This window comes from Phacochoerus africanus, chromosome 1 (genome assembly GCF_016906955.1).
Source record: "Phacochoerus africanus isolate WHEZ1 chromosome 1, ROS_Pafr_v1, whole genome shotgun sequence".
Lineage (NCBI taxonomy): Eukaryota > Metazoa > Chordata > Mammalia > Artiodactyla > Suidae > Phacochoerus > Phacochoerus africanus.
In genome coordinates this window covers 221,287,485-221,313,678 of record NC_062544.1, presented here as the reverse complement: position 1 = coordinate 221,313,678, position 26,194 = coordinate 221,287,485, and the positions used below count along the sequence as shown (strand labels likewise).

At 42.0% G+C, this 26,194-nt stretch overlaps 1 protein-coding gene across 5 annotated transcripts in view; it reads right to left on the bottom strand.

Moving 5' to 3' along the window:
• The window catches only part of CD80 (CD80 molecule), a 33,527-nt gene extending 7,993 nt beyond the window's left edge, over positions 1-25,534 (bottom strand). Inside the window, exons 1-7 of one of the 5 annotated variants that reach the window (XM_047791532.1) lie at positions 25,279-25,534; positions 23,918-24,224; positions 15,041-15,358; positions 10,161-10,442; positions 4,169-4,270; positions 2,106-2,211; positions 707-1,769 (exon numbers count right to left, since the gene is read on the bottom strand). In XM_047791532.1, the coding sequence (XP_047647488.1) occupies positions 2,108-2,211; positions 4,169-4,270; positions 10,161-10,442; positions 15,041-15,358; positions 23,918-24,002 (891 nt within the window). In that variant the 5' untranslated portion in view covers positions 24,003-24,224; positions 25,279-25,534 and the 3' untranslated portion in view covers positions 707-1,769; positions 2,106-2,107. Of the gene's footprint in view, positions 1-706; positions 1,770-2,105; positions 2,212-4,168; positions 4,274-6,868; positions 7,083-10,160; positions 10,443-15,040; positions 15,359-23,917; positions 24,225-25,278 lie in introns of those variants that run through there. The other 4 variants (XM_047791519.1, XM_047791523.1, XM_047791513.1 and 1 more) reach the window with 4 other exon arrangements.
• Positions 25,535-26,194: the final 660 nt, after the last annotated feature.

Genomic DNA, 26,194 nt, shown 5'->3' with positions numbered 1-26,194 from the left:
TAGTTATCTGCCTTTTCATTTATATATATCTTTGTGTGGTCACCTTTTTTGCAAGCTATAGGGTTATAGACTCTCTTGCTTCTGATGTCTGCCCCCTTGTTGTAGAAGTTGATTTGGGGGTTTCTTTTTTCTTTTTTTTTTTTAATTTTCCCACTGTACAGCAAGGGGGTCAGGTTATCCTTACATGTATACATTACAATTACATTTTTCCCCCAGTCTTTCTTCTGTTGCAACATGAGTATCTAGACAAAGTTCTCAATGCTATTCAGCAGGATTTCCTTGTAAATCTAAATTGTGTCTGATAAGCCCAAGCGCCCGATCCCTCCCACTCCCTCCCCCTCCCAACAGGCAGCCACAAGTCTCTTCTCCAAGTCCATGATTTTCTTTTCTGAGGAGATGTTCATTTGTGCTGGATATTAGATTCCAGTTATAAGTGATATCATATGGTATTTGTCTTTGTCTTTCTGGCTCATTTCACTCAGTATGAGATTCTCTAGCTCCATCCATGTTGCTGCAAATGGCATTATGTCATTCTTTTTTATGGCTGAGTAGTATTCCATTGTGTATATATACCACCTCTTCCGAATCCAATCATCTGTCGGTGAACATTTGGGTTGTTTCCATGTCTTGGCTATTGTGAATAGTGCTGCAATGAACATGCGGGTGCACGTGTCTCTTTTAAGTAGAGTTTTGTCCGGATAGATGCCCAAGAGTGGGATTGCGGGGTCATATGGAAGCTCTATGTATAGATTTCTAAGGTATCTCCAAACTGTTCTCCATAGTGGCTGAGTTTACATGCTGATTTGGGGGTTTCTTACAAGATTCCTGATGGGAGGCCCTGGTGCCTGCCCACTGGTAGGTGTAACTGATCCTTTTCCCTCTGGTGGGTGGGGTTTTGTTTCTGGGTGTGATTATAGGTGGCTAAATGCCTGGGAGGACTTTAGACAGCCTGTTTGCTGATGGGAGGGACTGTGTTCCCAACCTGTTTGTTTTTTGGCCTGGGGCTTCTCAGCACTGATGGGTAGGGCCAGATTTTTCCAAAATCATCTCATCCAGGGGAGATCACGATGATGATTGTTCCAGAGACCTCTGCCTCCAATGTCCTTCCCCCATGGTATTTTCCCAGATGATCCTCCAAGAACCACAGGCAGGTCTTACCCAGATTCCTATGGAGTCTCTGCTTTGCCCTAGGACCCAGTGCACTCAAACACCTGTGTGTGTCCTCCAAGGGTGTAGTCTCTGTTCCCCCCAGTCCTGTGGAGCTCCTGGGCACAAGCCCTGCTGGCCTTCAACACCAACTGCCCGGGGGCTCCTCCTCCAAATGCCAGACCTTCAGGTGTAGGAACCTGAGTGGGGCTCAGAATTCTCACTACTGTGATAGTCATTTTCCAATCTCTGGGTTGCCAACCCAGTGGGTATGAGATTGCTTATATCATGAAAGCACCCCTCCTACCATCTTGATGTGGCTTCTTATTTGTCTCTGGGTGTAGGATATCTTTTTTGGTAGTTTGCAGTCTATTTTGTTGTTCAGCAGTTGGTTGTAATTTTGGTGTTTTTGTGCGAGAAGGTGAGCTTAAGTCCTTCTATTCCACCATCTGAATCTTGTCTCTTCTTCTGAGTTTTTAAGTGGGAAAATGACATGGAGAAGTAATTCTTTAGGAAGTTGGTCTGTGATTGGGTCAATAGAATGACTCTTAGTAAGAGGCAGACAGGACAATGAGATGTTAACTGAATTAGTATGGAGTGACCCCAGTCTGTGTCCATCGGTGCTGAGGGATACAGGGGAAAAGGAATAATCAGAATAAGGAGTTAGTTCATGTAGTACAGTACATTTGTAAGATACTGAAAGACACTGAGTTGATCAATAAGAGGGGGACATTTCAGGATGGCAGGATGGCACAGCAAAGGAAGAGGTTACAAAAGCAAGTTTTATGTGGGGAGAAAGGGGAGAAGTGCCAGCCATCTCCTTTGAGTACTTGGAATGAGGATTTTGAGGAGTTAGTAGTAGGTAAAAAATTTGGTACTGAAAGGAGAAAAACCCTGTACTCATGAGCCACAATATCTCACACATCCCACATTGGTAGAGAAGAGCAAAAGGAGATTACCTCTAGGTGCCTGGTCCTTCCACAGATCCTGTGTAGATTGGGGAGATCCTTTCCGTTTCCATGCTCTCCGTATTCCTCCTCCTTCTCTGTCTTGGAGCAGCAGGTCCTTGAAGATAAGCATAAGCATTAAAAATCTAGATAGGGGAGTTCCGTCGTGGCTCAGTGGTTAATGAATCTGACTAGGAACCATGAGGTTGTGGGTTCCATCCCTGGCCTTGCTCAGTGGGTTAAGGATCCAGCATTTCCATGAGCTGTGGTATAGGTTGCAGATGCAGCTCGGATCTCACGTTGCTGTGGCTGTGGCATAGGCTGGTGGCTACAGCTCTGATTAGACCCCTAGCCTGGGAACCTCCATACACCATGGGAGCAGCTCTAGAAAAGACAAAAAAAAAATCTAGATAGGTAACTTTTGCCCATGTGTTTCAGCAAAACTTCATCTGGCTTAGAACTAGAGCAGTAGTTCTCAACCAGGGGTGATTTCTACCATCACCATCACCACCCCCATGGGCAATACTTTAAGCCATCTTTGGTTGTCACAACTAGAGCAAGAGGTATTATTGGCATATAGTGAGTAGAGGTCAGGGATGCTGCTAAACATCCTACAATGCACAGAACAGCACCCTAAAACAGTTATCCAGCCCCCAAAGTCAGGTACTAAGGATGAAAAATGCTGAACTATAGGGGTCAGGATGGGCAGCTTATTAGAAATATCCTTGAGCCCACCAGATCTCTTTATCCTAGCTGTGTGTGGGTTGTTCATAATACAGAGTTTCTTTTTTTCTTTTTAAGGGTCTCACCTGCAGCATATGAAAGTTCCCAGGCTAGGGGTCAAAATAGAGCTGCAGATGCCAGCCTATGCTACAGCAACACGGGATCTGAGCCACGTCTCTGACCTACACTGAAGCTCACAGCAACGCAAGATCCTTAACCCACTGAGCGAGGCCAGGGATCAAACCTGCATCCTCATGGATACTAGTCAGGTTTGTTACTGTTGAGACAATGGGAACTCTACAAAAAATTTCTAATGACTTCCTCAAGCTCTGATATTGGGAAAGAAGGGCAAATCAGCAGATGTTGGTCTTCGAATTTTCTTTGCTTAGTATATATGGTTTCTACTCCAAGAAAAGTTGGTGTTCCTTCATTTTGATTATATCCTTAGCACTGGCCTAGCAGTTCCTCTTTATTTAATTACTACGACTGAGGGTAGTATATGTGTAAGGCCAAAAAATTTAATTCATTGGGAAAAAATACTCTAGATATCCCTTCTTTCCTCATCCACTCCTTATCTTTTATCCAAAAATAAATTCTGGGAGTTCCCATTGTAGCTCAGTGGTAATGAACCTGACTAGTATCCATGAGGATGCCTGTTTGATCCCTGGCCTTGCTCAGTGGGTTAAGGATATGGTGTTGCAGTGACCTGTGGTGTAGATTACAGATGTAGCTTGGATCAGGAATTTCTGTGACTCTGGCAAAGGCTGGCAGCTGCAGCTCTTATTCAACCCCCTAGCCTGGGAACCTCTATATAATACAGGTGTGGCCCTAAAAAGCAAAAAAAAAAAAAAAAATCTGAAGAATTGAGAATTGGTAAAATCACCTGTGACTATGTAGTTGCTTACATCTCTTATCAGTGGATCTTCTCCAAGAAAATGATTCTTGCCCCCAAATCTTGTCATTCTGCATTTCCTCCAATTCCACATCAAAAATTAGAACATCACTTTATATAAAATATGTTTTCAGTTTAGTTAGCAAGCCTCCAGTGTCTCCAAGAAAATACTATACAGCTAGGGGGAAAATGAAAAGACTAAACTAGAATGTGTCTTGAGGGCAGATGATTTCTCATCTATGTAACCCAGTGCCTAGTGAAGTGCCAGGCACATAGTAGGTGTCCAAGAAATATCTGTTCAGTGAATGAACAGAACATGCTGAGACAAGTGAAACACTAAAGTTTCCATCGATTTACTTCAAAAATGAGAATAAAATAGGCTAAAACCTTGGAGAGATGCTGACTGCTACTTTTAGAGATCGGGAAATTGAGACTGTTACAATGGTACAATATTACTTACTGCAGAGCCGGTATATTAGTATTATTGCAATCCCACATGTTGAGACTGACATAATAATGGTCAAGAGCAGGAACTGATTAGCAGAAGAGGTTTCTCGTTTAGCTGCTAAGGGAAAAGAATAGTGTCAGCTTTTGTGTGTTTCCAACTGCCTGATATCCATTCTATGCCCTTTATATTGACACAACTGTAAAGCTTTTTCACTTCTTTGCCTGGTCAGCCCTCCAAAATGCAGCTTCTAGTTTTCTTGCCTAATTCTTCAGACACATACTTGTGGGCAACTAATACCAGGTGTCAGATATTGGATGTGAAAAAGAGAATTTGAATTTTTACATTTACTACATTAAGTTCACATAAAAGAAAATATTCTCAGGAGATACTTTAAAAGTTGTCTTTGTATCTCGTTTCTATAGCTGATATTAATATGTATCACTAGTAATAGTTGATGCTGTGTTCTAGATAAACCTTATTTTTCCTTCCAGCCTGTCTTTCCTTCTCCCTTTTAAGATGTCTTCTTAAAACACACACACACACACACACACACACACACACCTCATACACCCTCATAGTAGCTGCCTAAAGCTACAGCAGCCACTTTGCATTCATTTTCAGATACACATTTTTTTGCCATCCAGCCTACAGCTTTTGGAAGAATCCTACTCAGGAGTAGCAGCAACACCATTTATTCTTCAAACCCTTTGAGGAACAGTTAGCAACAACATTGGGAGAAAGGCAGTGACACAAAAGGAATATTAGCAGCTCATCCTCTTTTTTTTGCGGGGGAGGGGTCAACTTTTTAAAAATAATTTTTTCTTGAAGTATAACTGATTTACAATGTTGTGTTAATTTCTGCTGTACAGCAAAGTGACTCAGTTATACACATATATACAGTCTTTCTTTTCTTTTCTTTTTTTAAACAAGTGGCCGCACCTGTGGCATATGGAAGTTCCCAGGCTAGGGGTCGAGCCACAGCCACTGTAGAAGCAACGCCGAGTAGTTATGTTGTGAGCCACACAGGAAGTCCTATACATTCTTTCTTATATTCTTTTCCATTATGGTTTATCCCAAGATACTCAATATAGTTCCTTGTGCTATGCAGTAGGGACTTACTGTTTATCCATTCTGTATGTAACAGTTTGCATCTACTAACCCCAAACTCTCAATATATCCCTCTCTCCTCCTCCCTTGTCAAGTACAGTCTGTTGTCTATGTGAGTCTATTTCTGTTTCATAGATATATGCATTTGTGCCACATTTTAGATTCCACATATAGGTGATATCATATGGTATTTGTCTTACTCTTTCTGACTTAATTTCAGTTAGTATGAGAATATCTAGTTGCATCCATGTTGCTGCAAATGGCATTATTTCATTCTTTTTTATGGTTGAGTAGTTTTTTAAGGTTGTTTTTTTTTTTGGCTGAGTATGATATATATATATGTATATAATATCAATCCATTCATATATATGTCCATCTATATATCAATCTTAATCCACTCATATATATATCATATCTTAATCCATTCATCTGCCTATGGACGTTTAGTTTGTTTCCATGTCTTGACTATTGTGAATAGTGCTGCTGTGAACATAAGGGTGCCTGTATCTTTTTGAATTATAGTTTCATATGGATATATGCCCAGGAGTGGGATTGCTGGGTCATATGGTAGTTCTATATTTAGTTTTCTGAGGAATGTCCATACTGTTTTCCATAGTGGTTGTACCAGTTGACATTCCCACCAACAGTGTAGGAGCGTTTCCTTGTCTCCACACGCCCTCCAACATTTGTTATTTGTAGACTTATTAATAATAGCCATTCTGACAGGAGTGAGGTGGTATCTCATTGTAGTTTTGCTTTGCATTTCTCTAATAATTAGCAAGTTGGCAGCTCATCCTCTTCCGATTTCTTGAGAATCACTTACAAGTACATATTGAACATTTACTAAAGTACTGTTGCTCATTTTTCTCATTACAAGTCTTGTGGATAAATTTTGGTCTTTAGCTTTTTGGACTTCTCATCAACATTTGGCTCAGTGGACACTTTTCCTCCTGGGACTTCTATGACACCAAATTCTTCTGTTTGTTTTGACTCAGTTTTTTTTTTTTTTTTTGTAGGCCTTTGTTTCTCTTCTTGTTCTTTAAATATCGTCTCCCATGGTTCTGTCCATGGTCTCATTATCCTCTCAATGGCCCTGGTAATCATGGTGATCTCATTTACACCCAAGGTTGGAAACAACAGCTAATTTCTAAATCTGTTTATCATATTTCTGATCTCATTTCTGAGCTCCAAATTAGTATTTTTAGCTGCCAACTAGATGGTTGGATCCCAGCATCTCCACTTGATTAAAATTGAACTCAGTATGTGTATTCTTTCCAAAGCATATCTCCTATTTGTATTCTCCCATTTCAGTGAATGGCAGCACCATCAGTGACCCAAATTAAAGTGAAGGCTTCCCTTTGTTCTTGCTGCCCAGTATCTCCCACTGGCTCTCTGTTCTATATTGAGAATATCTCTGCAACCAATTCCTTTTCTCCAGATCTCTTGTGGCAACTGCCTTAGTTAAGGTTTTTCTTAACTCCCACCTGGTAGCCTCCATACTAGGCTCTTTGCCTCTGGTTTTCTAGGCTCTGATAATTCTTCCACATTCTGCCACAGTAATTATTATAAAAACGCACATTTGACCATAGAACACCTACTGCTTGGTGACTAGGGAAAGTTGTTTTTTAATATTCTCTAAAATACCAGATTGCATGGGGACATCAAGTGATTACCAGGGTTGGCCTTTGCAGACCAGAATGACACCCAAAATAACAAAGAAGCTCTTGCTATTATCCTGGGAGTATAGACGTTTCACAGGTTCCAACTCCTGACTTCCTCTCAGAGGCCAGTCCTCATCCATCCTCAAGCCTCAATCAGCCTAGAAAGAAGGTATGTGTTTAGGGGAAAGAAGGAGGAACCACACTCTGTTATAATGCCAATTAGGAACCTAGTAATGTACCACAGGACAGCCATATGTGCACATCTAGCTCTTTAGCCTGAGTAGGACTCCCTGATTCATCCCTTCTCCACACACACACACACACACACACACACACACACACCTTCCAGTACATCAAGGGTTAACAAATTGGGTAGGTCTAGGCTAAAAGAACCATAGACCCGATATTTAATTAATAAATTTGGGGTTAAGAGTAGGTATTTAGGAGTTCCCGTCGTGGCGCAGTGGTTAACGAATCCGACTAGGAACCATGAGGTTGCGGGTTTGGTCCCTGCCCTTGCTCAGTGGGTTAACGATCCCGGCGTTGCTGTGAGCTGTGGTGTAGGTTGCAGACGCGGCTCGGATCCCGCGTTGCTGTGGCTCTGGCGTAGGCCGGTGGCTACAGCTCCGATTGGACCCCTAGCCTGGGAACCTCCATATGCCGCGGGAGCGGCCCAAGAAATAGCAAAAAGACAAAAAAAAAAAAAAAGAGTAGGTATTTATATACAGTAAAGCTTTACTCACATTGACTTACAACATTTCTATGAACTATACACCTAATTTACATTTGCTTATGCAGTCAGCCCTTGGCCTCCCACAAATGCATTATTTGCTTTTGACTCTAAATGACACCTATAGTCCTATTAATGAGACTTGAAGTATTTAAAGCTCTTTAACCATATAGCACCTACCAAGATGCTTGGTATGTGATATCTACTTAATGAAAGACTGAATGAAAGAAGGAATGATTAAACACATACTATTGATCATCTCCATTAGTCATTGTGAATATAGACCAAATAGGGCAAAGAGGTAATATTTGAATTATACTGAAAAGGGATACTGTTTATTCTTATCATGAAGTAAAAATTGAGAGAAGGCATAATAGGTAAAAGACAATAAAGCTGGGCAGTCTAAATCATCCCTAAATACTAGCTTCATTCTTTTATTTAAAAGACCACATTCTGTTTCCTATAAGTTAACAAACCATAGTGCACAGTAAACCTGGTCTACTACCCATTTTTTAAATAACGTTTTGTTGGAACACATGTAACTTCATTTGTGTCTTGTCTATGGCTTCTTTCATGCTGTAACAGCAGAACTGAGTTGTTTCCAGAGATCATATGACCTGTAAAGACCAAGGTCTTTATTATCTGGCCCTTCCTGAAAATTTTTGTCAACCCTTTTCCTAGAATATCATATGTATTCATATTCCAAATATAAATAATGTCTAAAATAAAATATAATTAAAGCTGTTCTTACTATTGTGTATACTACTCTCTACCTTATGGTAAGTAGAAAATTGGTTAAATAATGATATATCAATAAAGTGACAATGTTGAATCAATAAAACTATCTTTACTATATGATTCAAACTTCAATTTTTTTAGGGCCATTCCTATGGCATATGGAAGTTTCCAGGCTAGGGGTCGAATTGGAGCTGCAGCTGCCAGCCTCCACCATAGCCATAACAACACAGCATCTGAGCCACATCTGCGACCTACACAGCAGCTCACGGCAACACCGGATCCTTAACTCACCGAGTGAGGCCAGGGATAGAACCTGCATCCTCATGGATACTAGTCAGGTTCGTAACCCACTTAGCCATAACAGGAACTCCCTCAAACTTCATTTTTATAAGATTTTTAGAATACATTAAAAGATGAGTTTGGACTGTTAATAAAATCATGTCAAAATTTGGTTTATATTTGAACTTATTTTCCCTCAAATTTTATCTACCTACTGAGAAAAATAAAGAATCCACTCAAGATGAAAAAATCTAGAGTAAATCATTCACTAGGATGAACTACTAGGCCTCTACTACAAGCCAAGAGGAAAATGTAAAATATGCAATACATAACATATTACACTCGATTTTATTTTTTTTACTATGCAGCCACAAAGTATATATTTATAAGTGGGGCTGGGGGGAAGGGAGAGGCCTGGTGGTCTTCCGTATATAATCAGCTGAACAAGTTAGAAAAAAATGTATTTCAAGTAACTGAGTTCTTCTCTAATAACCCATTACAAGTTTAATATGCATAAATTTATTTATTTATTTATTTATTTATTTATTTTAGGGCTGTACCCGTGGTATATGAAGGTTCCTATGCTAGGGGTTGAAACAGAGCTACAGCTGCCAACCTACCCCACAGCTCACGGCAACGCCAGATCCTTAACCATGGAGCAAGGCCAGGGATCAAACCTGCAACCTCATGGTTACTAGTTGGATTTGTTTCTGCTGTGCCACAGTGGGAACTCCTTAATATGCATAAATTCATATAAGCCCAACTTTTTTCATTTTCAGATGATTTTACCTCTTGGGCAAAGAAAATTCTATAAGTTTACTATATGTGGGGTAAAATATTTAGTCATGGTATTTGGTCAAAAATTACCACTTTTTTTAGGCATTGTCTTCAAGTAGTTTGTTGTTTACCTTCTTTACTTGTCTTGTTTCTGAACGGGCCAGTAGTTCTTAAAAGGCACATTCACCCACAAAAGACAATGTTTTGACATCATGGGACAACGGGGAGAGGGCCCCCAAAATGAAAGTGCCAAGGACCAGAGAGCAAGTCTAAAGGACAAATTTTAGTGCTTTCAATAACAATATTGTTACAACTTCCTAAGATGATTTGATGGCTAATATTTATTTGGATGTGCCCACAGCATGTGTAAATTCCTGAGGCAGGAATCGAACCCGCGCCAAAGCAGCAACCCAAGCTGTATAGCAGTGACACCAGATCCTTAACCCACTGCACCTGGGTTAAGGATCTGGAACTCCCTGAATGTCTAAATTTTAGAATATTCATCAAAGGAAATTCGTCTAGTAACATTATGTTGAACCTTGTACCGTGACCTTAATAAGTCACAGTAACACTGTATTATCATTTTATTTGCATGTCTAAAAATACTGCAGAAAGTACTGAGTTGATATACACAGTTCTGAAATGTATCTGGCTGAGTAATTTTCTTTTTAGTTTCTCCACACCAGAAACTCCTTGGGATAACATCACTTACATTTTTGCCAGTTGAAGGTCTGTGACACTGTTAAGCCTCCATACTTGACAAGACACATGAAGCTGTGGTTGCCTGTCACATTGAAATCCAGTTCACTGCTAATCATGTAGAGCTCAGTTTCAGGATCTTGGGAAAGCGTCGTGTTGGTAGCATTTAATTCTTCTCCATTTTCCAACCAGGAGAGGTGAGGCTCTGGAAAACCTCCAGAGGTTGAGCACCTTATCCTTTTGATGTTAGGAGATGGATTTCCAAGGGCAGTAATACTAGGCACAGGGAAGTCAGCTGAAGAAAGAACAAGGATATAAGTACATATCATTACATATTTGTCAGTGTGTGTTCATATTTTTAATACCAAGCTTTAATAATCATAAAATATAATTTGCAACTTCCCATAATTCATTAACAGTTACATATAATCCAAAAATATAGTTTCCTATGCTATAAGTTGGACTGTGTTGTTTATCCATTCTATATATAATAGCTTGTATCTGCTAACCCCAAACTCCCAATCCCCTCCCCCTTGGCAGCCACAAGTCTGTTCTCTACATGTTTTAGATTCTACATATAAGTGCTGTCATGTATTTGTTTTTCTCTTTCATTTCACTTAGTAATTCTCCATCACTTTTGATGGAGGTAGGAGGGCACTTATTAAAGGAAGAAGTGGGTTCATGTGAATAAATATTGACATAGTATTTGCATTTGTAAGAGGTGAAGAAAAAAATAATAGACATTTATTGAGCTCTTAAAGTTTGTTAGGACATTATCTCATTTCATCTTTACAACAACCTAGAGGCCGTAGATCAAAAGAGGTCAAATATCAGTAATTTCATATGATTTAACCTCATACGATGTCCATTTTATAAAAAATCAAATTGAGGTCTGGAGAAATCACAACCAATAAGTGACAGAACTTGAATTCAAGTTTTTCTGATACCAGAGCCTTCCCTTCCCTGCCTTTTCCTTTCCGTTTCCTTCCTTTCTTTTACTTTTTTCTTTCCATCCTTCCTAATACCTGAGGAATATCTGCTCTATTTTATGTATTCGTTTATTAATTCATACTATGCTAAACACTTGGGAACCCACCCTCCAACTTGAGAACCAGAACATTGACAGTAACTTAGGTAAATCTACTTGTGCGGTCTTAATTTTGCCATCTCCCTACTTCTTGAACCTGAGGTAACACTAAAGTTTATTTAGCATTACTGTGCTTTTTCCAAAGTAGTCTTTAATCATATAAACCATATGCACTTCTGTCCAAATTGTATATTATTGAGCCTGTAATCTCAACCACTGTACTTTACTGATTCCCTTGCTATTCTGATGTGCCTTACGAGGACAGGGAGGCCTTCCTGATCTTCCTCCAGGGTATTTGAGGCACTCTTTCACTTGTGTATTTGACCCCCAATAAGATACCCCAAGCAAAGCATGATGAAATGACTGCAGAGAACACAGGAAACCACTCCCCTCACTGCTTCCTTACTTATTGTTAGGCTTAAAGAATTTTTACTTCTTAGCATGAATGTGGAGAACCAGTTCCTCCCATACTTCCTCTCATATAGTTAGTTTCCAGAATTCAGAGTCTCACAGAGAGGAGTAGTATGGCATAGTGGTCATCAAGGGCAGGTTTTAAAACCAGTTTTACCTTTTAATCCTGGACCAATTACTTAACGACTTTCAGTTTTAGTTTGCTCATCTGTAAGATGAGGATAATAATACCTGCCTCCCAACATTCTAAGAATTACATGACATCATTAATATAAATCACATAGAACAGAGCCTGACACACAGGACGTTAGTTAATAGACTCATGTGGGTCTTAAATTTGTCCTCCCTTAGATGAGTTCCCTCATTTAAATCAAGTTTTTAGGTGAAAGCTTCCGGGACTGCCTGGTGGCAGCATGAGTAATTGTGATAGGAGAAGTTAGGGCAAGTGATAACTGCCAAGAAAAGGAAAAACCTGGATTTGGTTGGGGATAGAGTCACCTTTCTTTTTTGAATCAACCTTGTTCCTAAATTAAGTTTGACATTTTCCTTGACATTTTTAGTTGACATTATTATTTCCTACTCCTTTAATTTATCCTATAAGATCAAATCATTATACTTGCAGCTGACATCAAAAATATTCACTTTGTTGGAGTTCCTGTTGTGGCTCAGTGGGTTAAGAACCTGACTAGTATCCATGAGGATGTGGGTTTGATCTCTGGCCTCACTCAGTGTGTTAAGGATCCAGTGTTGCTGCAAGCTGCTGTGTGGCTCAGATCTGGCATTGCTGTGGATGTGGCTTAGGCCAGCAGCTGCAGCTTCGATTCAACCCCTAGCCTGGGAATTTCCATATGCAGTGGGTACGGACCTAAAAAGAAAAAAAAAAAAAAAGAATATTCTTTGTTTCTTACAACATCAGTAAGTCATAACTTGGAATAACAAACCCAAGGAACTCATATCCTAATTATGATTCATGTTCATTTCTGTGCTCCACTTTTCCAAGAAACATTTAATCACATGAATGCCACTAATGGAGTCCCCACTGTGGTGCAATGGGTTAAGAATCCGACTTCCGAGACTCCTGTCACTGTGGAGGCACAGGGTTCAATCCCCAACCCAGCACAGTGGGTTAAAGGATCCTATGTTGCCGCAGCTGTGACATAGGTCACAACTGCGGCTCAGATTCGATCCCTGCTCCGGGAACTTCCATATGCCACGAGTGCAGCCATAAAACATTAATTTAAAAAATAAAAATAAATTTGGGAGTTCCTACTGTGGCACAGCAGGATTGAGGATTTCTCTGCAGTGATTCAAGCCCCTGCAAGGGCATGGGTTTTATCACTGGTATTTCCATAAATACACGGCCAAAAAGAGAGCAAAAATCAAACAAAAAAAGAATGCCACTAATACCAGGGATTGTACTAAAAATATTTTCAAGGTCTGGCTGGGCTTAGAACCGCTTAAGCTCTGTCTCATATCCCTTCTATAAGGTGATCTGCTTACAGTATCAGCTCCTAAGCCCTTGCAAGTCTGTGAACCATCAAAGAATCACTCCTTTGTATTTCATTTTAATCAATGAACTCGAATTTTCACCACTGTTAATGGGTAGGTTAAGAATATCTTATTAGGATATGAAAGGGTACACATGTTTCACACAGGTAAAAATCTTCTAACCTAGTTAATCTGTTAACTAGTGTAGCTAGTTTCTCAAATGTGCTGCTTCATGGAGGTTTTCTTCCATTGATGTTATGCTGCTATAATATCACTTAGCAGTCTTAGGCAGATGTAGAGAAACCCATCTAGCCCATTTAGCCTGAGACTTTCCCATGTTAGCATTGAAAACCTCATGTTTGTGGAAACCCCTCCACCCTTAGCAGAATCGGACAATTGATCACTTTGGCCAAATGAGAGACTGTTTCTCAAACTAAGATCCTCAGCAGTAGCAGGCATCACCAGGGAGCTTGTTAGAATTTGAATTTGCACTTTAACAAGATCCACAAGTCATAGGCACCCTATCATTTGGGAAGTGCTATTCTAATTGGAAAAACCAGAATTGGTTCTGGATCTAGTTAAGCAAGCAAAGTTGCCCTTTTTGTCTTCCCTTACCTGATTTTGGTGCCCCACCCCACTTTTTGAGGGCCTCAGTACTCCCATGTAGCCCCTTTAGCTGTCCTTGGTCTCCCTCTATAATCTGCTACTAGGGCCTCCCCTCCCTGAAACTCTGCCTCTTCTCCCTCTTCAATTTTCTTTTTTATATTTCTATCAAAATGTCCATGTCCTGAGTCTACTTCTCCCTGGATATGCTGTTGGGGGACTACCTATCTAACGTATTTAACTAATACAGGCTAATATGTCTGTGGTGCCATCTCCCCTAGGAAACACATTTTCATCTCTCACAAGAAATCCTGTAGGGGAGAAATGCTGAAACTAGGAGAGGATTCTTGGAATGGATGCTGTTCAGAATTTTGGAGAAGGCAGGCTTCTCAGAGCCCCTCACATCCCACCACCACATAATCATCTGCTCTCTCCACGGGTAGGGAACACACAGAGTGAAGTTTAAGATAATTCCATGTAGCTTTGGCTTACCACCTAAATTTTGGGTATGATCTGGATGTTACAGCTAAAGACTCAACATAGCTGAAGACCAAAGCAGGGAAAAACAATGACGAATTCACTAAGGATCCACTTAAGTTAACTGTTATTAAGGTTTATTATCTTTTGTTAAAAGGATTGGTTTCCACTAAAGGCTTTAAGTGCCCAAGAAGAAAAAGAAATGTGTTTAAATTCCAGGTATGAGGGAATGACCCAGGGCAGCCATTTCTCAACAAGGGCTTAGGCTATATCAGTATTCTGTAGAAGTATCACCTGTGATTAAGTCAAGCCTTCTTCCTACCCTGCCCATCACAGTTCTCCAACATCTAACTTTGTGGGAATGACCATTAGATGAGAGCTTCAAATATGTAATAAATATAATAGTACAAAGGCCATAGTAATAACCATTCAAATACTATTTGAAAAATATTTATGCCTGCATTGCTCTTATGCCTTCCAACATACTTAACAAGAAAATATTACTGGATCAAGTACAGTTAATAGTACAGCTACATCAAACCAAATGTGTCACTTTATGATTCAGAAGGCACTTCAGATCATTTTAGTGCCCCAAGATGACTGAATTTTCATCAACTTGAATTTTCAAACTGCAAGAAATGCAACTAATGGATATTTCCTGGACATCCTGAGAAAACAGTGTTTATAATAAAACTAGAGACTCAACCCTAGGAAATGAAATGAGATACAATCCTCTTTGGTAAAATTCCTGCTTAAATCAATATGAGTATATCCTTAAGGGCATCAAGATTCTGCCAGCTTATTATAAATCAGAAAGTCCCACTGACCTTTGACCATTAACTTCACCGAAGTCAGGTGCTCCAGCTTGTAAGACCCTCTCTCCCGCTTCTGAACAACACAGGTGTAGGTGCCATTGTCTGACAGGCGCAGAGCCAGGATCACAATGCAGAGGTTATTGGTGACGTCAGTGAAGGTGCGGTTCTCATACTTGGGCCACACCTTCACTTTTCCAGACATGACAGCCAGCACCATTTCATTATCCTTTTGCCAGTATATTCGGACTCCAGTCAGTTCTTCAGTGGATATGTTGTAATCACAGGATAGCACTGCTATTTCTTTCACTGTTTTGGTCACCTGAACGATGCCTATGGAGAGGCAAACAGAACAAAATTTTAAACCTATTAAATATAGATGCCTGCACAAGCAGGAACTCAGATTTGGCAGTAACATAATTTGGAGTTTTATATCTAGTAACTAAGCAGGATCAGAGTGTTCAGGTTTTTTAATCCCCAGTGCTTTTTCCTTCCATTTAAAAAACTGTAGTTAGAAAACATAAACTTTACCATCTTAACCCTTTTTAAACGTACAGCTCAGTAGGGCAAGTATATTTACATTTGTTGTGCAACAGAGCTCCAGAACTTTTCCATCTTGTGAATCTGCAACTCTGTATGCATTAGACAATTCCCCTTTCCCCCCGCTCCAGCCTCTAGTAACTACCACTCGACTTCCTCTTTCTACAAATTTTACTGTTTTGAATACCAAATATAAGTGGAATCATGCAATATTTGTCTTTTTGTGACTGGCTTATTCCACTCGGCATAATGCCCTCAAGGTTCCTCCTTGTTTTGCATGTGTCAGAATTTCTTTCCTTCTTAAGGAGTGATAATGACGATAATGACTGATATTCCGTTTATCTGTCCATGGACAATAAGGGAGTAGACACACTAGTCCCCAAAGAAGGACTTTAGTCCTAGTATATGAGTACCAATTATGGGTTTGATGATGCTCTCAGTCCCACTGGGATAGGGAAGTCAGAGTTAAGGAATGTGAAAATTTGCAGGAATTTCCTTGACCATTCATTTCGGTGGCCTTATTTTATAGATGAGGAAATTACACCCAGGAAAAGAAACTGTCCCAGTTTTACAGAGAATTTTTGGGGCCACTCTCCTTGTTTACTAGTTTCCCCAGTTCTAGGCCCCAAACTAGGATAAGTAAGTTCTAGGATAAGTAAGCCAGCACTGCCTGCCCCTATTTGGGTCCCATCACTGAATTCTTTTGCTTTGAGAAACAATCCTTTTCCTTCCAAGCCTGGCTTGATCCCATGACACCAGGCTGAAATAACTCTCCTCAATTCTCAGCTGACAGGGCCCAAGTTATCCCTCTGGACCATTCCTTCTCTCGCTAGCTGTCCTAAATGGATGGCTATCCTGTCTTCAGCTCTCTTGGCTATCTGCAATCCATGCAACAGGTTACCCTACAACCTAGTTTTGCTAGATGCTCCTTATTTAAAACATTTGCCCACTTCCTATCAGCATATAGCAGAAATATTAACATTTCAGCCTCCAAACTCCATCTCTTTATTAGCTCCTAAGCACTCCTCAGCAGCACCAAAGTCTCTGTCAGACTTTTTTTTTCTTTTTCTTTCTGATTTTTGGGTTTAGAAGGCATGGTAATTTTTCCTATGCTTTGCTTGACCTAAAAGCAGAGTCTCTCTAAAGCCCAAGCATTTTCACTGCTGGCCACCCTCCACACTCCCCAGTGCTGCCATGCTGCATCTTCCCTTCTGGATCCTCCAGAGCCCCCCTACAGAACCCCTGGAGAGGCCCATGTCTCACTAGGATAGGGATCTCATTTTCAGGCCCTCTCCTTGGACAGCAGGATCACAGACACTAAAATCTCTCCATCTCACCAGCCCCTCTTCCAGCCTCCTTCAAACTGGATGTGGCCCCACCACACCATTTAGGAAGAGAGTTTTGTGATGGTGGGTATTTTCACAGCAGTGTGAAGTACTCAGAGTGATCTAAGGTGCTTCTTTCTGCAGTTGTGCTGAATGTTGCCAGCCTAGATTTAGGGAATATAACTGAAAACTGAAAAGGGGGAAATAAATGAAAAGATATACTTGAGGGAAGCATACAATAGCTAACAAATTCCCTTTAAAAAGAGAAGTGACAGAGTTCCCATCGTGGCTCAGTGGGTAACGAATCCAGCTAGGAACCATGAGGTTGCAGGTTCGATCCCTGGCCTTGCTCAGTGGGTTAAGGATCCGGCATTGCCGTGAGCTGTGGTGTAGGTTGGAGACGTGACTCAGATACCGAGTTGCTGTGGCTTTGGCATAGGCCAGCGGCTACAGCTCTGATTACACCCCAGCCTGGGAACCTTCATGTGCCACGGAAGCAGCCCTAGAAATGGCAAAAAGGCAAAAAAAAAAAAAAAAAAAAAAAGATAAAAAGAGAAATGAGGAGTTCCTATCCTGGCTCAACAGAAATGAACCTAACTAGTATCCATGAGGACTCAGGTTCAATCCCTGGCCCTGCTCAGTGGGTTAAGGACCTGGCACTGCCCTGAGCTGGGGTGTAGGTCACAGACATGGCTCAGATCTGGCATTGCTGTGATTATGGTGTAGGCTGGCAGCTGTAGCTCCAGTTTGACCCATGGCCTGGGAATTTCCATGTGCCACACCTGCAGCTCTTAAAAAAAAAAGAGTGAGACAATGAAAGCAGAATGATATATATGCAGAAGGTGAATGGACTATGGATTCCTATTGACTTGGGTTCTCATCCCAGCTCAGCCACTTACCAATTAACCTGTTTCCTCATCTGTAAAAGCAGTACAATGCCTGCCTCTCAGGATCATTATAAAATTACATTCAAATTAAATGATATCAATGGAAAGTCCTTACTACATGGCAGGTCTTCCATAAGAGTTTCCCTTCCTCTCTCTTCCTCCTTTGACTCATATCCTCTGGTCACTTTCACGTCACTCAAGGGTTATGTCAGACATGTAGAATGCTGCTCTTGCTATAGGCCAGACAGACCCATGGCAGAAAGCAGATTACTCATCTGCAGTCCTAAATAACAGGGTCTTCCCTATGCTCTCTTTGTTCTCACTCAAAAAGAATCCAGAATTTCTAACTGATTTTGACATGTGATAATATTAGCAAAAAGAAATCTTAATTGAAAGTGAGTTAATTTCAATGATGGTTCTCAAGGAGTTTTTGTCCAGCCAGCTGAGAAGCGTGGGTGTTTCTCTAAAGGTCAACAGCAAACCATCAATGGACTCTTCAATGTTCCTATGTGAGATCCCCTCACCAAAAGCTGGTGCTGAGGAAGAACCAGACTGAAAAGAGGAACCAAAAATCTTCTGGGCAATTCCCGCTAGGACCTGGCTTCCATGCTCAGGGACTCTGCTACATGCAGTTACAAGAAAACAGTTTTGTTTACTTCAGTGGTTCTGGACGGGAACATCAGGTCTCAGCGTTAATGCCTCAATAGTTTGCTTTGCCCTTTTACAGTCGGGCCTAGCACCTAGCTAACAAAGTGGGCTGAGGTTTCTACGAGGGAATACAGGTAAAACCTTACATGGTACCAGGCCCACAACAGGGACCATCCTCTACCCCAGACATCCACCCAGCCACATCTCTTGCTTCTTCAGAGAAGGTGTCCCTTTGTGGTAAAGCCTTCTCTGACTCTCCCTAACCAGTACCATCCTCCCTGACCTCATCCATCCTGCCATTTGTTAGTCCCTTGCCCTGATTTATTTCTCTTCAAGCTTGTCTCCAGCTGCCATATATCTGTTGTAGTCACTTTGGGGGCCATGAGAAAAGAGCCTTATCTGTTTTGTTTGTTGCCACACCTGCAGAACCTACAATAGGCCCTGGCCCGTAGTAGGTGCTCCGTAAATATTTGTTGATTTCCTGACTAGGCCTTAGGAGATGAGATCTGATTCCACCTGCTGTGTATTAGAATCAAAACCTTTAACAAGTTGATTAACGTCCTTGAGCCTCAGGTATCATTTCTGCCAAATGGGCATAAAACTATCTCTCTGATTTATCCCGCATAATTACTATGGGATTATATGACACCCAGATGTAGCGTTTTGTTTATGGTAAAATGCTATGCAGATTTTTTACACGGGCAGAAACGAAGGCGACCCTGCTCATCTCTCATGCGTATGTGCAAGCTGCCCCACCCGCACAACACTCTGGGCACACCTCACAGTGTAAGTCCCCAGCCCCTGACTTTCCTGACCCCTTTGCCAGCTTCCTGCCCTGACCACTTCAACTCCCCCCCCAATAACCACCCCCCAGGAGAGGGGGCTTTTGCCAACAACTGTAGAGTCTCCCCTAGCCCCTGCAAACTGGAGGAGGCAATGTGAACACAGTGGCCTGGCCACAGCAACCCTCCCCTGCCCCCACAGAGCTGAACCTCAGCAGAGGCCAGCAGGGCAGCACCACCACTTCTCATAAAAAAGAATCAGGGATACTCAGCAGCTCATATGACTGTGTGCTGTGATGTAAGTTATCTCACTGAGGACTTAGGCATGCTTTTTAAACAAAGGTTTTTCCTGATTCTAAAAGAAACGCATACTAAATTTAGAATGAAGAATACAGAAAAACCTAAAATTCATCTATAATCCCACGGCCTGAATATTTACTGCTAAGGGTCTGTGTGACCTTTAACACAATGGAAGTGACCTTTTTGGATCCTTCTATGTGCTTTTGATTAAGTGAACAGCATCCACAGGGTTTGTGTGGGCCCTGGACTCAAGGAGGTAGAGGTTTGTGCTCTCCAGTAGCTGACTTATTTAAGACTTGTCACCTGATTTTTACATTGCTCCCAACTTTCTCTTCCCCATGGACCCAGCCTATATACTCTATAAATCTAATCCTTACTTTTGTGTGTCTCTCTAAACAATTTATGTTTAAAATGCTCGAGGACTTGAACAGCTGATATCACAGTAGTCGGAGCAAGAACAGCGGCTTTTGGAACGCCCAGGCCAGCAGCATTCAGACAGAACATGACAGTGGGGAAGAGGCTGTGTTTACAGCGGCTCTCTGAGGGCACTCTTTTCCTCTAGCTCCATGTTCTTCATGCCACAGACTCACAGGCCAACATCTTTCCTGTATCCTTTCTTTACCTACTCCTATCAAAGGCCACTCCCCTCCCTTTAGAACCATGTCTCCCTGAAAGGACCCCACCTCTGAGGAAAAGTTACCTATGTCAGACCCTCAGCCTGACAGCCATCAGTTTCTGGAGCACATGGGTCCAGGGTTTCTGTTTCTAAGACAAAATTAGAAGTGGAGAGAAGACCAACAAGTCTTCCCTGTGCCGGAAAGAGAAGTCTTCTATCCTGGGCAGCAGTGGCTGGGGACAGGTGGAAGTGCAGCTTCCCTATGCAAGGGAGGAGAGGAGGGGTAGTGTGTAAATCCCCTGCTCTCCAACAAAATCCTCCATGACCTTACTCCACAGTGTGAGTCCCCAGCCCCTGACCTTATCTCGCACAGACCATGCACAGTTCACATCTGCAGTCTGATCTGGCAAATCCTCTCTAGGCCCACATCATACACACTCTCCCACCCATCCATCTCCCCCCAACTCCATTCTTTTCATCAAAGCTATCATCAAGTACTGCATGCTACTGAAATAGCCTCCTGATAGTTTTGGCACAATCACTCTGGCTGCCCTGCAAGCTACTCTTCATGCTTCAGCATTTTAAAAAAAATGTTATTTAGAGCCTTACCACTATGGACATTAGCATCACTCGGGGCCCTTAGGCCCCTCTCCAGACCCTCCCCAGACCCACCTGCATATATATATGAGACTTATTTTTTTTAGAGCAGTTTTAGCTTCACAGCAAAACAAATGTGAAGTACAGAATACCTGCATGCCTCCTCCCTTCCATGTGCACAGCCTCCTCCCCAGCAATATCCCGCACCAGAGTGGTATGTTTCTGACAATTGATAAACCTACACTGACACTTCATCACCTAAAGTCCACAGTTTACATTAGAGGCTGCTCTTGGCACTGTATGTTCTATGGGTTTTAATGTATAAATGACAAATGTATAATGACATGTATCCCCATTACAGTATCATACAGAATATTTTTTCTGCTCTAAAAAGCCCCTGGGCTAGAAACTGGTTTCTAACAAGGCTTCCAGGTGATTGGCACATATAATTCAAGTGTGAGCAGCACTGGTAAAGACCATGTCACTCCCCCGCTTCTGTGGCTTTCCAGTGCCTCCAAATAACATTCAAGTCCCTGGCCTTCAAGCCCAATGGAGTCTGATCCCTGCCTCCACGTTGCCCAACGCTGCCCACCTTCACTTCCTTGTTCCTCCGTATCCCTCACAAGTAGCACCTTCCACTTTCACCCAGCCCATTCTCATCACTCTCCCCCCTGGCAAGGAAACACAATATTTCTTGGTCACAAGAAATACAACTTTCATTTGAATGATTAATTAATCTTCACCTTTTTTTCTGATGACCAGAAATTCCATGAAGGCAAAAGCCAAGTCAGTTTTGCTCACAACATGTCCCCAGGGCCAAGAAAAGTATTTTATACATTGGAGATACTCAGTGTTTGTTGAATTCATAAATGATTAAACAAAAGAGTGAGCCTTGGAGTTCCCGTCATGGCGCAGTGGTTAACGAATCCGACTAGGAACCATGAGGTTGCGGGTTTTTTATCCCTGCCCTTGCTCAGTGGGTTAACGATCCAGCGTTGTCGTGAGCTGTGGTGTAGGTTGCAGACGCGGCTCGGATCCCGCGTTGCTGTGGCTCTGGCGTAGGCCGGTGGCTACAGCTCCGATTAGACCCCTAGCCTGGGAATCTCCATATGCTGCGGGAGCGGCCCAAGAAATGGCAAAAAGACAAAAAAAAAAAAAAAGAGTGAACCTTTTCCCCCGACTCATCTTTATTTTTGTGCGTTTGTCCATGCTACTGCTCTGCCCAGAATTCTGTTCCCATCCCCATTCTCCACCATAAAGCCTGCCCAGCTGCCCCAGCCCACATTCTTCCCTCCTTTCCCAGGTCTAGAGTGTTTACAGTCAGGGCCAAGCACTTCACTGCTCCGCGCTTGCTTGAGGGGGTTAGTTTTGCCTTCTCCAACTAATGCTCAAATCTCTCTAAGGGCATGAATTCCAGGCTCAGCTCTTAAGGCCCAGTTGGTACACAGTAGGTGTTCAGACAAAAGAAACTCATTGATTCCTTTGTAGCCTCAGGATAGCAAGAATAAAATCTGGAAGTAGCTATAGAACAGGATGGTTTCCTAAATATTTTTCTTTAGCACAAAGTTCATTTTCTTCTGAGCTTATTTGTCATTTGCCTCTAATTTTTCTGATATAATTGCTAAAGCCTTGGTTTTAGTTTTCTTTTTAATTTTCTCTCTTTTTTATTTTTCTCCCTCTGTGACACAGACACACACCACACAGTCCACACATTTCTAGGAAGCCTGTACATTTCCCTCTAAATCATTGTAAATTTATCTAGACTCCCCAGAAAACCCTACATTGGGAGTGCTGCTCCCTCCCCAACTTTCCAGAAGAAAATTCTGTTGAAATACAACTATGAAATATATACAAAATCTGATGTGTAAATTATGAAATGTGAGTCACGATTCAGTTGGTTCAGCAACAGTGTTAAATAGCAAGTTTTACAGCTCAGAACAGAAAATATACAACTACCAGCATCACAGTCTTCTCTTCCCTGCTCTGCCTTCCCTCAGACATCGATCAGTCACCAATGATGGCTGCTGAGCAGATGCTTTTTAAATAGGCAGCGCTTAGGACAAGGCCCTTTGATATTCAGCTCTTTGCAGACCAGGAGACTGTGCTGAAGGCAGAGCCTTCTCTTTATTTTGAGGAAAGCAAGTGGTAGACTGCTCAGCAGAAAGCAGAACTTTTGTTCCGATTATTTAAAAAAAATCAGAGCTATTTGGTCAGCAGGATCAGCACTGACCTTCCCAACAGCCCTTCAAGTTCCTCACCTGAACTGGAATGAAAGCCTCCAGAATTGAGAAACATCCTTTGTAAGACACACCTGAAATACCTATGTAGTAATTTTAAAATAACTCAAAATATGATTTGTGCTGAATTTGATACCGCGACACATCAGATGCTGGTGTTAACAAGGGGCATTAGCCCCTAAATCATAAAAATAAATATTAAATTTTTAATACTAAGAAGATTATGTGTCACAGCTACTTTGTTTTCCCCCTCAAATTGGGAAAGAAGGTCATCATTTTCCAGTTTTAGGAGCAGAAGACTTTAGCTATCTCATTCCATTGAAATATAATTTGAGAACCAGAGCCCAACGCCAGTGCCCTTAGCAGGTCACAAAATGTAAATGAGCATCGAGTGTTCGAAGAAGAGATCACAGCTCTCAGTTGTCCTTCTGAATCAGCTTTACAGTTTTGTTAAGATAACATTGCCCCATCTTTTCTTTTTCTTTATTTTTTATTATTATTATTTTTAAAAAATCTTTTTAGGGCCGCACCCACGGCATATAGAGGTTCCCAGGCTAGGGGTCTAATCAGAGCTACAGCTGCTGGCCTATGCCACAGCCACAGCAACGCCAGATCCAAGCCCTGTCTGCGACCTACACCACAGTTCACGGCACCGCCAGATTGAACCCACAGCCTCATGGTTCCTAGTCAGATTCATTTCCGCTGTGCCACGACGGGAACTCTGCCCCATCTTTTCTTTAAGGTCTGAGTCTTTGAGCTAACTTGGCCACTGACTTGCTGTTGATAAGGGCAGGTCCTTGAACCTCTCTAAACTTGTTTTCTCATCCCTAAAGTGAACTGAAATACCCTGAAGGTCCCTTCTCTCTCACAGGGTGACAGACGGGGACATCGTAGAGACTCCACCTCCTTTCTCTAAACCCTGAAGCAGTGGATTCACTCAAGTTCCTGGAAGTCACTTACCTGAACAGAAGTCAAAAAGACCAACCAGCACCAAGAGCTGAAAGAGCTTGGGTAATGGTGTTCCCCACTTCAGTGTGTGACACATGGCTTCTGCTTGATGAGGATGGAAAACAGAAGTAACCAATTTCAAGCCAAATGAGACAGGGCACCTCACAGCTTATACCAGGCAGGGGCAGAAGATGATTCAATTGCCACACACCGAGGGTTCTCCCGTGATGGTTGCAAAAACACACCAGGGAGAGGGAGGATGGTGTACCTGGGTGTCCGAACTCCTGATTATAAAAGATTGTAGATTTATTTTCACAACCTAAAAAGGAAAAAAAAAAAATAGAAGTCACCTAGAAGGAAGGTTGGCCTACCATGTGTTGTAAAACTTCTTAGTTGCCTGCCTGCAATGAGTCAGGGATCTGAATCTGTGCAACCTCTAAATCAGAGCACAATCTTGGGGCAGGGGGTGGGTGGGAAGCAAAAGTTGGTGGGAATTCTGGGGAAGTGACGCTGCCTTGTGCGTGTTCCAAGAACCACAGCTCTCCCACCGCTGGATGGGATGATGAAGACTGTCAGAAACACGGAGAACTGTAAGGGCCCTAGATATCAGCAAGTCAACCCATGAAAGCTCGGACCCTCTTCAGAACTGAGAAACACAGAGCACCAACGAGGGTATATTTTTGTCTAAGGCAGTGCTTAAGTCATGAAACTACTTCTTTCTTAATATATTAACATAGAAATACAAGTATCTCTGTTTTTAAATGCTTCTACACAAAGAATATGTCTTAAAGGGGCAGAGGATCTCAATCAACAGAGAAGCTTCGGTAAAAAGGGAAGAGAAAAATACTGAAAACTGCTTATTTATATTACGTACTATAAGGTGAGAAAGCTGTTTGTTTTGTTTTGTTTTTGGTAAACATATGAAACTTCAGAAATAAAAATAAAAGCTGTGCTCCAATGTGATCCTCTCAGATTGCCACCACAGATGGAATGCAATGCTACCCAGAAGATGTTTGCTACTGCTCTTTGGGAACCACCCCAGAGCAAGTTTTCCAGCCACACTGGCTTGTTCTATCAGCCACATGGCATTCTAATCAGGATTAGCTTGAATTCACTGATTCACCAGAATTTTACTGGTTTGGAAAACTCAAAATTCAGCCTACAAAATTAATATTTGCTACCATCTAGAAAATTTTAAATAATGAGTCATAACTCCAATGATGATTGTCTATAAATTTTGGAATAACAAACCCCCGGAAGGCCCTTTGGGGGGAAGGTAAGAGTGATAGTATGTTAGTTTAAAAAGCAGTCAAATTGTTGCTAACTTGTTCTACCAAGCTATCCCATATTCAGATAATAGTAAATGTACTTACTTGCTGAAGAATAATTCCTCCTTTTCTCTCGTCTTAAAACTAGAAAGATGAGGCCCCACTTCTGAGATGTTCTTTCCTTGCTGTCTCCAAAATAATGGCAAGTTACTCAGCTTTTCTTTGGGTGATATTTCACAGAGGTGGCATTTCCCCTTCCAACTTCCTTTTACTTGATGAAGAACGCTAACGCTCAGAAATAACTTAAACCAGGGGATGAGCAGAGTGCTGTGTGCAATTTGAGGAGTCTCCCTCTGCTGGCCTCTTTTGTCAGTACCTCAAATCACACAGCAGCCCTCCCTCAGCATCTTAAGGGAAGAGGGCCTGGGGGGCCTAGGAGAGAGGGTAAAAATGTACCCCAGTGGGAGGGCCCGGCCCATCAACTTTGGTGGCATGGGCTGGCTGTTTCCGTGCTGGTCTGAAGTTTTGTTTTAGCACCCAGAATAACCCCTCCCTAGTTACAGTCATGCCACTGCAGGAGGGGCCCTCCATCTCATGTGTAGTGGGCACTTTGGGGACAGTGCTCAGCTCACAAGGCCACCCTTACCTACACTCCCCCACCACCACCTTCACAGAGTGGACTCCTGGCAGCCCTGTTGGACAGCATACCCCAGTCACCCCACCCCAGTGGAGCAACACTCTGGTGGGCACAGTGACAGAACCAAGGGGTGGGATGAGGAATATTTTAGTCCTCCTCCACAATTTCCAGCCAGCCTTCTGCTCCTATGAATTCTGGAGCACTTCATGGGTCAGTGGGCAACACTTGCTGCTCCAGTGGATCTCTCTTGCAATGGTGGAAACCTTGTCTGGGCCTGCATCTTTCAGTTTGCTGCTGGCCCTGGGGCTTCTCTGCTGCCTTAGCATGAGATCACCTTGGAAATCCTACACTCAAGCAGGTATAACTTGGAAATATGGGGGACTT